The sequence below is a fragment of the Misgurnus anguillicaudatus genome, chromosome 21 (genome assembly GCF_027580225.2).
Source record: "Misgurnus anguillicaudatus chromosome 21, ASM2758022v2, whole genome shotgun sequence".
NCBI lineage: Eukaryota > Metazoa > Chordata > Actinopteri > Cypriniformes > Cobitidae > Misgurnus > Misgurnus anguillicaudatus.
In genome coordinates this window covers 42506767-42521470 of record NC_073357.2, presented here as the reverse complement: position 1 = coordinate 42521470, position 14704 = coordinate 42506767, and the positions used below count along the sequence as shown (strand labels likewise).

The 14704-nt window shown below is 39.0% G+C and overlaps 1 protein-coding gene across 1 annotated transcript; it reads right to left on the bottom strand.

Annotated features, from left to right (window-relative positions):
- Nucleotides 1-5898: 5898 nt before the first annotated feature.
- Nucleotides 5899-11323, bottom strand: LOC129446727 (uncharacterized). The gene is made up of 2 exons (XM_055207988.2): nucleotides 11120-11323; nucleotides 5899-8476 (listed from the first exon to the last, which is right to left on the bottom strand). The coding sequence occupies exon 2, from the start codon at nucleotides 8466-8468 to the stop codon at nucleotides 6573-6575; it is 1896 nt and encodes a 631-aa protein (XP_055063963.2). The 5' UTR covers nucleotides 8469-8476; nucleotides 11120-11323; the 3' UTR covers nucleotides 5899-6572.
- Between the last annotated feature and the right edge of the window lie 3381 nt (nucleotides 11324-14704).

The window sequence follows — 14704 nt, the reverse complement described above, 5'->3', positions numbered from 1 at the left end:
AGCAAACACAGGAACATCCAAAACATGACACTGGGAAAAGACTGGGTAGTAATGACAATCATCCGGCGACTCGAGTGACACAGACAGCAGTATAAATACACAGACACTTAACAAGGAACAGGTGTGATGGGGAGTCCGTGAATTGTCCAGGTGACGTAACCGGAGACACAAACAAAACATGACACAGACTAGCCGTGACATTCTCACTCCCCAAGGCGTCAAAATCTGAAGCATGTTCAAACGCCTTCAGCGTCAGTATGAAGACCCGAAGGGTGCCCCTATGCGTCACTATATTGACAAAATGGGAACTCCGTTGCTTTCATGCTAATCCCTCAGCGTCGGATATAGACGAAAGGGAATCCCGGAAGGTGATGCCGTCACGTTATGCGACGATCGGCAGGATCATGCCGCTTCAGGACGCTAACTACTAAATTTTTGTTCCGAATTTTTTACCATTGTCGCTTGGGGTTGGGGTTGGAATGACTTTCTGTTACATAAAATTACATCCTACCCCAAACCCAACTCTAACCCTAACCACAAGTGACAATGGTTTAAAAATCAGAAGACAAAAAGTATTAGCCAATACAGACATCCTAACCCAAACCGGAACTCTAACCCCAAGCAACAGTGGCTTAAAAATCAGAAGACAAAAAGTATAAACAAACTGACATCCAAACCCCAAGTCTAACCCCAAAATTGAGTAGTTACCGTCCAGAAGCGGCATGATCCTGCCGATCGTCGCATAACGTGACGGCATCACCTTCCGGGTTCCCATTTCGTCGATATAGTGACGCATAGGGGCACCCTTCGCGTCTTCATACTGACGCTGAAGGCGTTTGAACATGCTTCAGATTTTGACGCCTTGGGAAGTGAGAATGTGTTGTAATTGATGGTTTATAAAGGCTTCTCATTACCCAGGTGGCACACAGGAAAGACTTCATGATGGGTAAAAGCAAAGAACTCTCTCAAGATCTTCGTAATCTTATCGTTGAAAAGCATTTTGATGGGAATGGTTATAGGCGCATTTCCAGAATGCTGAATGTTCCTGTGATCACTGTTGGGGCCATATCTGGAAATGGAAAGCATCACTTCACCATAAACTGGCTACACTGAAAAAACGAACTTTTTGGTGTAGTAATATTTATTAGATCAACTCTCATAATTTCTACATAATAATATTAACATTTATTGAGAACTAGATTTTCCTAAGTAAAATGATGATAAATACACAATTAATTCATGTAAAAAATGAACTGTGTGGGAATAGTAAGTCTTATTAGATATTTTCTTGTATTATTTAAGTAAAATTTACTTACATTTATTTGCACATGTTGTAAGGAATACCCACAATTCTTTGCGCCTGAATATTTTTATTTTTTAAGCTTTATCACAGAATAAGAACTGATAAGAACTTTAACTACTTAAATATTTGTTAGCAAAATGTCATAAAGGTTTAAGCTCTTATATTATTGATGTTGTTTTGTTGTAAATAATAATTTTGTGAAGTCACCGTTCAGGTGATCAGTGTTTCTTTACATGAACCCTGTTCAGAACATTGTATTGTAATTCTCTCCTCAGTGCTGATAATGCATGTCAGAAACACAGTTTGTGTGCCTTTCTGTTCCGAATCAAGTTTATTCAATGACTGACTTGTTGTCAGTCATGAATATTGTGCTATAATGCCATTTATAACACTAAAAATAACTAAGTCCATAGGAATATGTTAAAGAAAATAACAAACAGAAAATATGATTTTTTTAATATTATTAGGACAGTAATGCTTCAATTTTCAAAAAACCTAATAGACATTACCTAAATGATTAAAATAAATCTAACTTCTAAATAAAATAATTAAGTAACATTTAATTAATTATTTAACATATGTTTTATCATGCAATTTTAAGTAAATTTTATTTGATTTTAGTAGGTAAGTTTTACTTATAAAAAGCAGTAAATTTTACTTAAAAAAAGTTCGTGCAAATTGTTACGAGGATTTTTTTAAGTAAATTTTACAAGTTGTTTTTTTCAGTGTATGATCAGGTGCTCCACGTAAGATCCCTGTCTGAGGAGTCCAAAGAATAATCAGGAGAGTTCTCCAAGAGCCAAGAACCACTCGGCAGAACTTCAGGAAGACCTTGCATCAGCAGGTACTGTTGTTTCAAAGACAACTATAAGCAATGCACTGACCCGCCATGGCATCCATGCATGCTCACCACGCAAGACTCCACTGCTGAACAAAAAGCATGTTGAGGATCGGTTAAAGTTTGCGAAAGAGCATTTGGAGGAGCCTGTGGATTATTGGGAGACTATAGTATGGTCAGATGAAAGCAAAATATAGTTTTTTTGGCAGTAATTCTACACACAATGTTTGGAGAAGAAATGGGACTGCCCACCACCCCAAGAACACCATACCAAAAGTTAAGTTTGGGGGTGGAAGCATAATGGTTTGGGGCTGCTTTTTAGCAAGAGGTACTGGCAAACCTCATATTATTGAAGGCAGGATCAATGGAGAAATGTACCGGGACATTCTGGATAAAAATCCGCTCCCATCTACCAAAAAGCTGAAAATAAAAGAGGGTGGACATTTCAGCAAGACAATGATCCCAAACACAAGGCCAAGGAACCAAGTAAGCAGTCAGTCAATCACCTGACCTAAATCCCATATAAAATCTTTGGAGAGAACTGAAGACAAAGTTAATAAAAGAGGCCCAAGGAACCTTTTAAGATTTAAAGACCATTTGTGTGGAAGAATGGGCCAGAACTCCTGAGCAATGCAGACAACTGGTCTCTCCATACAAGAGGGTCTAGAAGCTGTAATAACCAAAACAGGCTTTTCTACAAAGTATTAAATAAAGTGTGTTCAATACTCATTTCACTTTATTTATTATGACCCAACTTGTATACTTAAATGAACATTAATTCAATATTTGGCTTGATGGTCAATAGCCCACTTAGAAATCCCCTTACTGATAAAAATGCTGATGTGTAAAATACTTATTTTTCCCGCTGTATATACAACCCCATCTGCTTACAAAATGTCAGTTTGCACATATTTGCAACAAGGTTTTTGAAAAATGTGTCTTTAAACATCTATTACTACAGCAAACTCTTGCTCTAAGCAGCTACGGCATCTTTAAAGTCTGCAAAGGGATCAAACGCCACATGCCTCAGTATAGCTGGATCATAATGCTGTTCGGGGCAAAATGAGCTCCGTTTGGCACGCGGCTTCTGGTTCTTCCTGCCTCTGTTTAATGGTCTAGAATGATTAAATGTCAGGGTATAAAATTCTCTCTCCCCTAATGGCTGAAGGGGAGAAGGGAACAGAGGAGGGGGGTTGGGCAGAACAACAAAGACACGTCTTCCCTCATATAGAGGCTCCATGCTGGGACTGTCAGTAGCCCACACTCACACACCCATACAGAAGCCTTTCCTCATCTCTCAAACGTACATTTTGCCTGGTGCGTGCTGCAGACCTTGAATGGATACAGGCAAGGGGAATGTGCAATGTGTGTAAGCAGGGGGAGGGTGAGAGAACGAAAAAGACCAAAGGAAGAAGAGCATGAGCGATAGAGGGGAAAGGGTAAGGAAACAGACCCAACGCTCTTAGTGGCCATTAAGCTAACTCGTGGATCAATACTGGTTGTAACTATAACTGAAAGGCTTCTGCAGGCCTGCATATAATGACTGCATTATAGAGCAGCTGCACAGATGGGCAGAGCATTGCCAGGCCATCAATCACAAAGAGAGTAAGAGGGGAAAAACAATGGGATTCCCCCTTGGAGTTTTCAACCATTTTTAAATACATTGGGGTTTGGCTCCACAGGATAGAAATTGGTGTTAGAAATAGGTTAATAGGTTTATTTTTCAAGTGTGTTTAAAGGTGAGAAAAGGTGCATAAGTCTGTAATAGCAGTGTGACCTGAACCACAGATGTGTGTTGAATTTAATCAGTATGAAGCAATAAGAATATTAAGATAATAAGAAACTGTAAGAGCTGAACACATATTTCTTTCAGGTTTTGTTGAACTTTTTCAACTTACAATTAAAACCAATGCTCTAAATTGCTTTCCATAGGAACTTTTTTAATGTTCATCTGCTTTCGGGTGATTTCAATGAAGTGCTTGCTCTTAATAGACAATGTAACTTTTCACCAAATTGTCAACCTGATCTCATTCGTAACTATAAGGTTCCTATTTTACATGTAAATCGTACAAAACAAATGATTATTGAAAATGCAATAATGAAGCCCCACTGGCACAAAATCATATGGAACTAAAAAGTATAAATGAGAGCCATTTGCATTTCCTTTGAAAATGTGGGCTTTGATCTATACCCTTTCTTGTATTTTAAATAGAGTATAGGGGAGTAGAAAGTGAAGGATTACATTTCCTCGTGGGTAGAAAGAGACAGGAAAGCAACCTCAGTTTTGTGCCAAGCCACCAGTATAGAACACATAGCACTGGTGTATCCAAGCACTGCAGCTGGGGCTACACAGCTATGCACTGTGCAGAAGGTCTTTAAATCAAGATGCAAGCAGGGCCTCTCATCTGTTGTGCATAAAAGCTAACAAAAAAAGAGGAATACTGGAGGAAGGGACAGAGAGCGAGAGAAAGAGAGAGAGAGATGTAGGATGTAGAAAGGAAAGAACCTCACTCCCTAACCAGAGTAGGATGGGATGGGGAAACTGGACACCTTGTGTTGAAAATTCTTTACACACCCCTTAAATCACCATTGAACACAGAACCCTAAACCAGATGCTTACATACAGTATTGAAGTAAACTTTTTGTTTTTTTATGACAAACGGTTTGTATTAAAAAGTTTCTCAGACTTTAAAAAACAATGAGTTAATCCACCCTAACCCCATCACCCCCTTCAGCTTTAGAGAACATTCCTTTCATAAATCTGTACGCCTGTTTTTTTTTTAAGAAACCCAAGTATTCATGCTTGGTATGTGGAGGAGTACATTATGGTGCTGAGAAAGGACACTTGGGAACCTTCGGATATTTCCAGATTTTTCTGTCTCAAGGTTTTTCTCATGCCCGCCTATGGTGTGCCTTTATGAAACCAAACACATAAAAAAAATTCTCTTTCTAAATAATTTATGTGAATTAGCACATGTCAGACTAGCCCTATAATCTGTTGAAGAATAAGAATAAGTGAAAGTTTGAAATACTTTTAAACTCTTGAGTTCATGTTTTTTCATTTGAGTGTTTATCCTTCTTATGTTGTCTTTCTTCTGCTCTACATGCGGATGTTGTGCGCATTTGTACATCATGTCTGAAGGTAAATCGCGATTATATGTTTTGTCATGGCTGCTTTCTCTCCCTTCACGCTGTACCAGAGCTCCTCCTTTTAAGCCAAAAATCTTCCCTAGTCCTGTTCCCCCCACTGCAGTGTGCTGCATTGCACTGTATCCCCTTTAGTTATGCTAAAAGCCATATGCTTTCACAGGAATGGCTAGCCAAGTCTTCTGTAGCGTGGGTGAATTTAGCATTTGAACAGACATTAAAATGCATAGCCATGTTCCAAATTGCTCAAAACAACACGTGTGTGAAATCCAGCCCCACAAAACAAATTTACAAAGTCAATGACTCCTAGGACACGCTGGAATGGTGACCTGCACTACCAAACAAAATGTCGGAAGAAAGGCAGGACTGAAATGTAACTGTTGCAGCTGTTGAGAAAACTCTCCTAAATATTTATTTAGTGCCAAAACACTGCATACGCATTCTGTAGTGATAAGATAATGAATTTATGCTCTGCATGAGCCAGCCAGATTGCATCATACATTTATTTGAAATACTTCTTTAAATATTGCACAATTAAAAAAAATCACATCTGAGGTGCCAATTCATCAAAAGATTCGGGAAAAATACATGTGCAGAAAGGAAAGAACCATTCTTAAGGTATAACAGAGGGTTTTATTGTCTAAGCCAAGCCATTAAGTTAAATGAACATTCCTAACTGTTTCCCATCATGAAAAATTCAAAATGCGTCATCCTCAAATCTCCATAATACATGGTGACAGAAATGATGTGGTCTAAATTAGATTATATACTATTAAATGCTAATCCAATCAACCATTTAATACGCATCAGACTCACACAAAAAGATAAAATTATTCATTCAGTTAATTTTTTTGCCACTGTTACCGTCCAATTTCTGTTCTGCCAACTTGTTTTTAATTTTAATGTCAGTCCGTTTGTAATCATCTTCTCTCTGGCTTAAATATTCACCAGACCTGAAAGCTCGCCCTCTCCAATGACAGCAGGACACAGGGCACAAACATTTCAAACACTGTTCTCTCTCCTACTCAATCTCTCTCTCTCTCTCTCTCTCTCTCTCTCTCTCTCATTCTTTCTCCAATTTCATTTAAGTCTTTCTTAAGGGTGATTCCTGCTCTACTACCTATTGGGTGGTATTTCTTTTTGGTTAACCAGAAACTCCTTTTGCCTGGGAAACCACAACAGGCATCTTTGACATTTTTTCGGAAAGCCTGTGTTATCAGGCGATTGTTTTCTTTGTTTGCATCAATATTCACATTTAAGGTTTGCTTCTTAGATTAAGTCGACTCACTGTGGCACTTCTACCATGTCACCAACTGGAAGTGGATCATGAATGTCAGCAGCCACACTCAAGTCCTTTTTCAGTCCACATTCACTTTGTTCCTGAGGGGATTCCTCTTCCTTCACACCGTTCACACATTCTTCAGCTGAAGGCTCGGAGGCATCAACGTGGGGTTCCTCTGGTGCGTGCTCATGGCATTTCCCATTTACTTCAATGGGAGTAGATACAGCCTCCTCGGCTGAAGCAGCATTCTCACACTCTCCATTACTTAGCTTCACAACTTCCTCAGAGATCTCATTGGATGAGGTTGATTCTAAGATGACGATCGCAGGGATGGACTCCACTGTGCTCTTTTGCTCTGGTGCAGGCTCGGGTTCTGATGGCTCAGGCTTTTCTTGTATTAGTGTGGCCTCAGGTGATGCAGTAGTTTCAGACACAGGCTCAGGTTTCTCTGGACTAGACACAGCTTCCTCTACCTCTGCCACAGGCTCAGGCACGGGGGCAGCCTCAGCAACTGCCTCTGGAGCTGCTGCCTCAGTGACAGTCTCTGGTTCTGGCACTGCCTTTGTGGCTTCTATGATTTCAGTGGACACTTCATTCACATTTGTAATCTTCTCAACTACTTCCTCAGTTATCTGCTCTGCAACAGGTTCTACTGGAGAAGATACAAGTGGAGGGGAAGATAGTGGTTCCTCTGGCACAGCTGCAGGTGGCTCTGCCACTGGTGACGCCTGCACATTTACTGGACTCTCAGGTACTGTTACAGATTCCACCACCACCGGTGCCTCTGGCACAGCTGCCGGTTCCTTCGGTTTAGCTGCAGGTTCCTCTGTCACTGGTGTCTCTGACACCGCTGCCGGTTCCTCAGGTGTAGCTGCAGGTTCCTCTTTCACTGGTGCCTCTGACACAGCTGACGGTTCCTCAGGTGTAGCTGCAGGTTCCTCTTTCACTTGTGTCTCTGACACAGCTGCCGGTTCCTCAGGTGTAGCTGCAGGTTCCTCTTTCACTTGTGTCTCTGGCACAGCTGCCGGTTCCTCGGGTGTAGCTGCAGGTTCCTCTGTCACTGGTGTCTCTGGCACAGCTGCTGGTTCCTCGGGTGTGGCTGCAGGCTCCTCTGTCACTGTTGCCTTTGGCACAGCCGCCGGTTCCTCAGATGTAACTTCAGGTGCCTCTGGCACAGCTGCTGGTACCTCCGGTGTAGGTTTTTCTTCCACAGGTTGCTCTGGCAAAGGTGCTGGTTCCTCAGGTGTAACTGCAGGCTTCTCTGTTAATGGTGTCTTGGGTGTTGCTGACAGTTCCTTAGATACAAATGCAGGTTCCTCAACTACTGGCACCTCTGATGAAACTGCTGGTTCCTTAGGTGCAACTGCAGGTTCCTCTGCCACGGGGACTTCCGATACAGCTGCTGGTTCCTCGGTTGCAGCAGCAGGTTTCTCTGCTAATGGTTTCTCGGGTGCAGCTGGTGGAACATCTGCTACAGGCTTCTCTGTTACATCTGCTGCTGGTGCCTCTGACGCAGGTGCTGGCACCTCTGGTGTTAGGGCCTTTGATACAGGTGCTGGTGCCTCTGCTACTGGTGTCGCTGCTTGTTCCTTTGCTGCACTTTCTGGTTTTTCTGGCGCAGCATTAGATGACACTGTAGCAGATACTGGTTCTTCTGGTGTAGCATTGTCTTTCTTCACCTCGGTATCGGTTGTCGGGGGAGAGGCAGCCTGCTCATTCCCCACTGTTGCTGCTACACTTTCTACTGCAGCCTCTTGAGGCACTGCTTCTGCTTCAGTAACAGGAGACTCTGCCTTCTTCTCAGACGGGGCAACTGCTTCCACAGCACTTTCCTCTTTCTTTTCTTTAGGGTCACTGACATCATATCCCTTCTTCTTTTTACTTAGCTTGCCTCCCATGATGTCTTCTGCGGAATGAAAGAACATATTGCATTAGGTTATAAACACCGGACCATTTCATATTGTAAACTTCATAAATTTGCCCAAGTGGACCATTTTGTCTGTGCTTATAAAGGGCACTCAATCAGTTATTTCAACTCAAGGTAATCTCTGCCAAGGACTTTGAATGCAGTCCAAATACTGCTGCTGAGGAGGAGGATGTGGCTTAAGGACAAACAGCGACTGGATGTGAATTTATCTTGTATATTCTTGTAAGCACTCTTATATCAACTACTCTAAAATCTTGGGTTAGTGTTGATGTCAAGAGAATGTCCTCTGACTGACTATATATAATTATAATTGTATTAGATTGGTACATCACATGCAGCACTTTTTAAGAAAAAAATTACGGCCAAGTTTAAAACTAACAAGTCAAATGTAATGTATTGTGTCTAAATTTCAGTCAAGCAATCAGTAAGTATACTACAAATGAAAAGAATATGAAACAGTCACTCAGTTTCTCTTTAGGCACAAAATGCATATTTTGTGTTGCATGGTTTTGGATTGGTAAACCAGTTAAGGCTGGTGAAGTAAAAGATAACATTTCATGAAAAAGCTGATTAGATAACACACAACTGAGCATGCAGGTTTCCCATATTTGTCAAATGGGGCTTTAGAACAGTATTAAGGAACCATGAGCAACTCATTGCACTGAGAACAAATAGTCTGATATATTAATTTAATGTCATTTTATTGTTAGCTTAGCATGCTTTTAAAGTTTCAGTTTACAGCAACTTCCCCTTACTTAACAAGCAACCTAGTTAATCTGTAACAAGTTGATGTGTGTCATAATACTAAACAACAATTGTTTTGGAATTATATCTGCAATATACAGTAAATTTGTGAGAACCAACAATAAAAAAAAATCTGATTTAAAAAAATGAAGCTGTACTGAAATTCTTAAAATTCTGCATTTTTCAAAAATTAAGTTGAACTATTACATTTAGTGCTGCATGGTGGGCTTCAATAGGAGCTGTCCATAGTGCTGCACTGTGGCAAACAAGCCAGGATGCGCAGTCATGCACCAACTCGACCTGCAGCTGAGTCCAGCTGCTGTCTGTGTCATCTTTTATTGAAGACACCGACAGCAGTTTTCATTACAGCCACTTACAGCGCTCTCTACCAGTGCGCTTCATAGGCTACCCTCCTTCATAGTCACTTATTCATACGTTGATGTAAAACCACTATCGGACAAATATATATCGGACAAAATACCGTGTAAAAGTGTTAAACCATCATATCCCATTCCTGGTTACGCTACATGATAAAACATGGTGTAGTGATCAGCTTAATAAAAAAATATCGCATTTTAACCGATTTATAATCAGTAAAACATATTGGCATGGTTGCAGTAAAGCAGGCCAGTCTCACGAAGTTTCGTTATATGGTCACGTGTTTTTTTGATTCTTTTTTCGTGCTGTTGTCGCGAGGTTTCGTGTTTTTTCGTGGTCGTGTGGCGAGTTCCTGTTTTCGTGTGATTGTCACGTGTTGGTTGCTCGACTGTTTTGTCCTATTTTCTTACCATTGTCGCTTCGGTTTAGGGTTAGATTTACATAAAATGACATCCCTAACCAAACCCAACTCTAACCCTAACGCCAGGCGACATATAAAAAAATAAATCAGGAAAAATAGTATAGATCAATATATTAAGTGACATTCTAATGCAAGCACCAAATCTAACCCTAAACCGAAGCGACAATGGTTTAAAAATAGGAAAAAACAGTCGAGTAACCAATACGTGATAATCACACGAAAACAGGAATTCGTTATACGACTACGAAAAAACACGAAATTTCGTGATAATAGCACGAAAAAAGAATCAAAAAAATACGTGACTATATCACGAAACTTTGTGAGACTGGGTAGAGTAAAGATATATTACTTATCCAGCTGAGGCACGAGACACTAGACAGAATATGCAAATAAAATGTAAAAAAGATATCAGAAAAATAAAGTTAACACTGATTTTAAATTCATGTTAATGACGTTTGATAATACGATGCATAATTGTGTTTCTATAACTAATACCTTTAATTTTTAAGAGACAGTGATTTGCGTGTTCCCCACCCCCACAACCCGGCTCTTTGATTTCTCTATTTATATCGACCAGCTTTTTCATTTGCCTGAATGAGCTTTCTTATTATTAGTGCAAAGAAAATGCTTTCGGTTTCATTAAAACGCGCTCTATATTGAGAAACAGCAGTGAAAGGAAAACTAAATATAATGGCAAACTGTGTAAGGGCTACCTGTAACTCACAGCTTTATTTTTAAAAATAGATTTAACTTAAACTAGAAAGACCTTTTGGTATTTTAAGGAGAACAGTTGCACATATCAACAGTAACATTGTAAAACACTTAAAATGTGTAATAACTAAAGTGTCTTTCACACATTATTAAAAAAAATCATGCTCAGTTATTTTTAATTTGCCATATATGGGATCCTCGTGCAGTTTTTTAGTTTTCACCGGTGACACATGAAATGAAGAGAACAAAGGACGTCTCATCCATTCGGCTCTAACAATGTCTTCTTTAGCAAGTCTCAAAAACCGCATGTGCTTTTCTCGATATTCTTAAAGTCACTATAAAATCGGTATCAAACATATTTTACTAACCTGATTTTCTGTTGCTTTGAACCCTGGAAATCCGTTTGAATGAGTGCGCTGCATGCACTTTCTTCTCTCCTGTAGTAGTGAATGTGATCCAGTTGTACCCAGTCTTACTCTCTCCCCGAGGTCCAATCTGCGACTGGGCGTTTTTTCTCCTTTCACCCCTCCTGTTAAACCCACGGCTTGTGAGACATCTGTCGTTATCACAGCCTCTCCTGCCCACTGCCCACAATCCATATACCCTCCCTCTCTTTCTCCTCCCCTCCCTTCCCCCCACGCGTGGTGCATATTTTACTAGATTAGATGGGCTTTATAATGGGTTTTGGGAATAATGCCCCCTTTTCTTTCACTTTTGAAGTGATCACTATAGCAACCCCTATTCCTTTTACTTGAAAGTTGTTGAATTTGCCTTTTTCCACCTGCCTGCGTTGTTTTATCATGCATTTCTCTCTCTCTTTATGGTTGAAGAGGTTTTAACAGCAATTCACCTCATCCATTGCTAGCCTACAGTTTACTTAATAATATACAGTATTATTTACAGTATAAAAGATCATTTTCTAACTAGTCATTTAGTGAAATGAACAACTAAATGTAAGCATATATATATATATATATATATATATTTGGATTTAGGTTTATGCAATTCCCCCCTATAATTTGTAGATGAGTCAGTTTGTTGGCAATTACCCCACTGACTGCGTGCTCAACAAGGTAAAGATGTTTGGAAAGCCATAAGGTCCTCACTGCTTTTTCACTTAAAGGAGCCTGACACATGGCACCCATGTGTAATTTAGCTGCATGGTGTTAATAGAATATCATAGGCAGAAGAACATTGACACTTTACATAACAAACATTGGCCTTTTTGCTTCTTACCTTATTTATTTATTTATTTTTTATTTTTGAATAGATTTATAACTTTTGTTTTGTAGATTGTACCGAATCCCTCAAAAAACAATAATCATTCTACATGGAGGTTCTCTAAAACAAAAACAATGTTCACTATGTGCTCTCCATCCTTTGAATGTACTGTAATAAGACAGGTCAGGCTATACACTTGTTGGGTCACTTGGTATTACACTGGACCTGGGGACAGATAAGAATATTTTTATTTCTTTATACACTGATGATCAAGCACTGTTAGTGGTTATGTGGTTTTAAACAGAACACTGCTCAATATGGTACAGTAAACATACTGAGACCGCAAGAAGAAATTATTAACAGAAATGTAATAATAGTCAAATACAGAGGTCTGAATTTTAGACCTGTTATGGCACTGTAATAACAAAGCATAAAAGACAGTCTATGGTGCATCACAAAGAAAACTCACCCTGGGGCAAAGCAGGCCAGTTATGTTTATAATTTTAAATAAGCTTTTGAAATAATGTAGACAAGTCAATTATATTTTTTTCTCTTGCTCACCTCATCACAGGCTTTTGATTAAATCACATCGAGGAGAGAAATGAACCAGTGCCGCCCTTTCATCACTGCTAGACACATGGAATGTGATGAAACATGGCCGTGAGAAAGTAGTTTCCTCTCTGTAGTTCTGCATGTTGTACAGCAATGCTTGCATTTTTGTCGTACTTAATGTCAAGTTGAAAAATCAAACAGCGTAATGCAAACACCAGCCGTTTTATATTTGTCAACCCTTTATGCAAACTATGAAAATGTAATGCTCTTATGTGGAAAAAATGGGAATGTTTTGATTCTGTCAATAATCCACATCCATGTTTACAAATTGCACATTATGTTTCCATTTTAGTTCTACGGTTGGTATTTATGGTAATTTGTTAAAATACTCAACTATTCTGGGTAGAGAGTTCAAGGTTACAGAGTTCCCAGACTATGTGCGCTGAAAAGTTTATGATCTGTGAGCTTTGTGGCCCCATAGAAGTATATGTAATTAATTATATGTGTCCTGTCAAACAAATAAAAACCAAGTACATTAGGGACAGTCTTAGAATGCAACTTACTTCTTGGGAAGATGAATAAATGAAGATAGATAGCAGCCTCTAGTGTCACAATTATGATGGTGCATCAGGACAAATGGTCAACACTATGCATTTTAACTAAAGCAGAAGAAGAGGAAGCTAGTATGACAGTAATAGAGAACAACATCTAAAATAGTAATCTCTGAATTTTGGAAACTCTATGACAGCGTTATGATAAAATGGGTGCAGGGAGCTTAGTTTCAGTTTTTTTAAATAACCTCTACCTCTATTGCACTGACGAAATGAGATCATTTTAGGCTAACCTCTTACACCCAAAGGTGTATATATCCTTAATACAGAAGAGTCATGTAGTAATTATTAAAACTGTATATGTTTATAATTTAGGGCATAGAGCTTTCATTCTTTATGTAAAACCAAAACATACTTTTTATTATCTTGCCAACACGATTTTCACGGGTAAAGAATAAAAAGAATAGGGTCAAGTTACAGGCTCAACACATGACTTTCCCAGGAGACTCTCAGTCTACCCCTCAACTCTTGTCAGTTCGCCACAAATTCAGAGCGTTGGCCTGCCTGGCCATATGGAGCAGCCTGAGGGAATAGCCTCCAGACTTAATTGAGGCAGTGCCTCAGCTGTCTTCCCTTTAACCTTTCAGTACTTCATTAGGTCTGACTTGGTAGATGGACAACAATTGTGTTCATTATCTCAGAACCTGCATTTATGCATATACTTATCATGATTTTTAAATAGTTTTCTTGTTTCTGTGTTTTGTGCTTGTTTATCTGGTTTAAAACAGACAGCATGATTTGATCATTTTTTTGTAATGATGTAATGCTCCTATTGTATGTTGAACCTTCTGTTAATGTTTTATTTTTATAACTCTTATGACATTGTAAATAGAAGGGCAGGTGATAACTGTAATTAAATTATTACCATAATTTCCTTGTTTACAAGTTCAATTTATAATGTTTGAATCATTTTTAATTATGTATAAAGTCTTTTTTCATACCAAATCAACGTCAATAATGTTACAATGTATTTATTTTTACATTTTGACACGTCACTTAGGTTATATGACTTATATCTAAATAAATGATAATTGACAACCACCGTAGTCATGCGATATACCCTCCGGCAGATGTCAGCAGTGCACTCATTTGTGTCTCTGCTCCAGAAAATGTAACATTAATATTTTAGCAGTGACACATCTACCTTACCATCTTACTTGGCGTTATATTTACACAACACACGTTGTAAATAACATATACTTAAATTTGATTTCCAATACACTGCAACCGTGCGACCTGTTCAGTCATATTCAGTTGCGCTTGAATCAGTTTCATTTTTTTTTTATTTTTTTTTTTACATATAATCAGTTTAGTATCTTTTCTACCAGGAGTAAATCACAAAGCTGACCTCAGTTCAGCACACGAGTCTCATGCCGTGGCTTGACAGCAGCTCGCGCGGCAAAGTCAGAAATGACATCATTCAATCCAACGCGGATTGTGCTGCCATTGTAAATGCCTGATCATAAATACAGACATAAATAAATGATAAAATTATTATTGCATCTTATTTTTTCTCTGCATATTACTTCAAATCACTATTATAAAAATTGTTTAAGAGATTTGAAATTT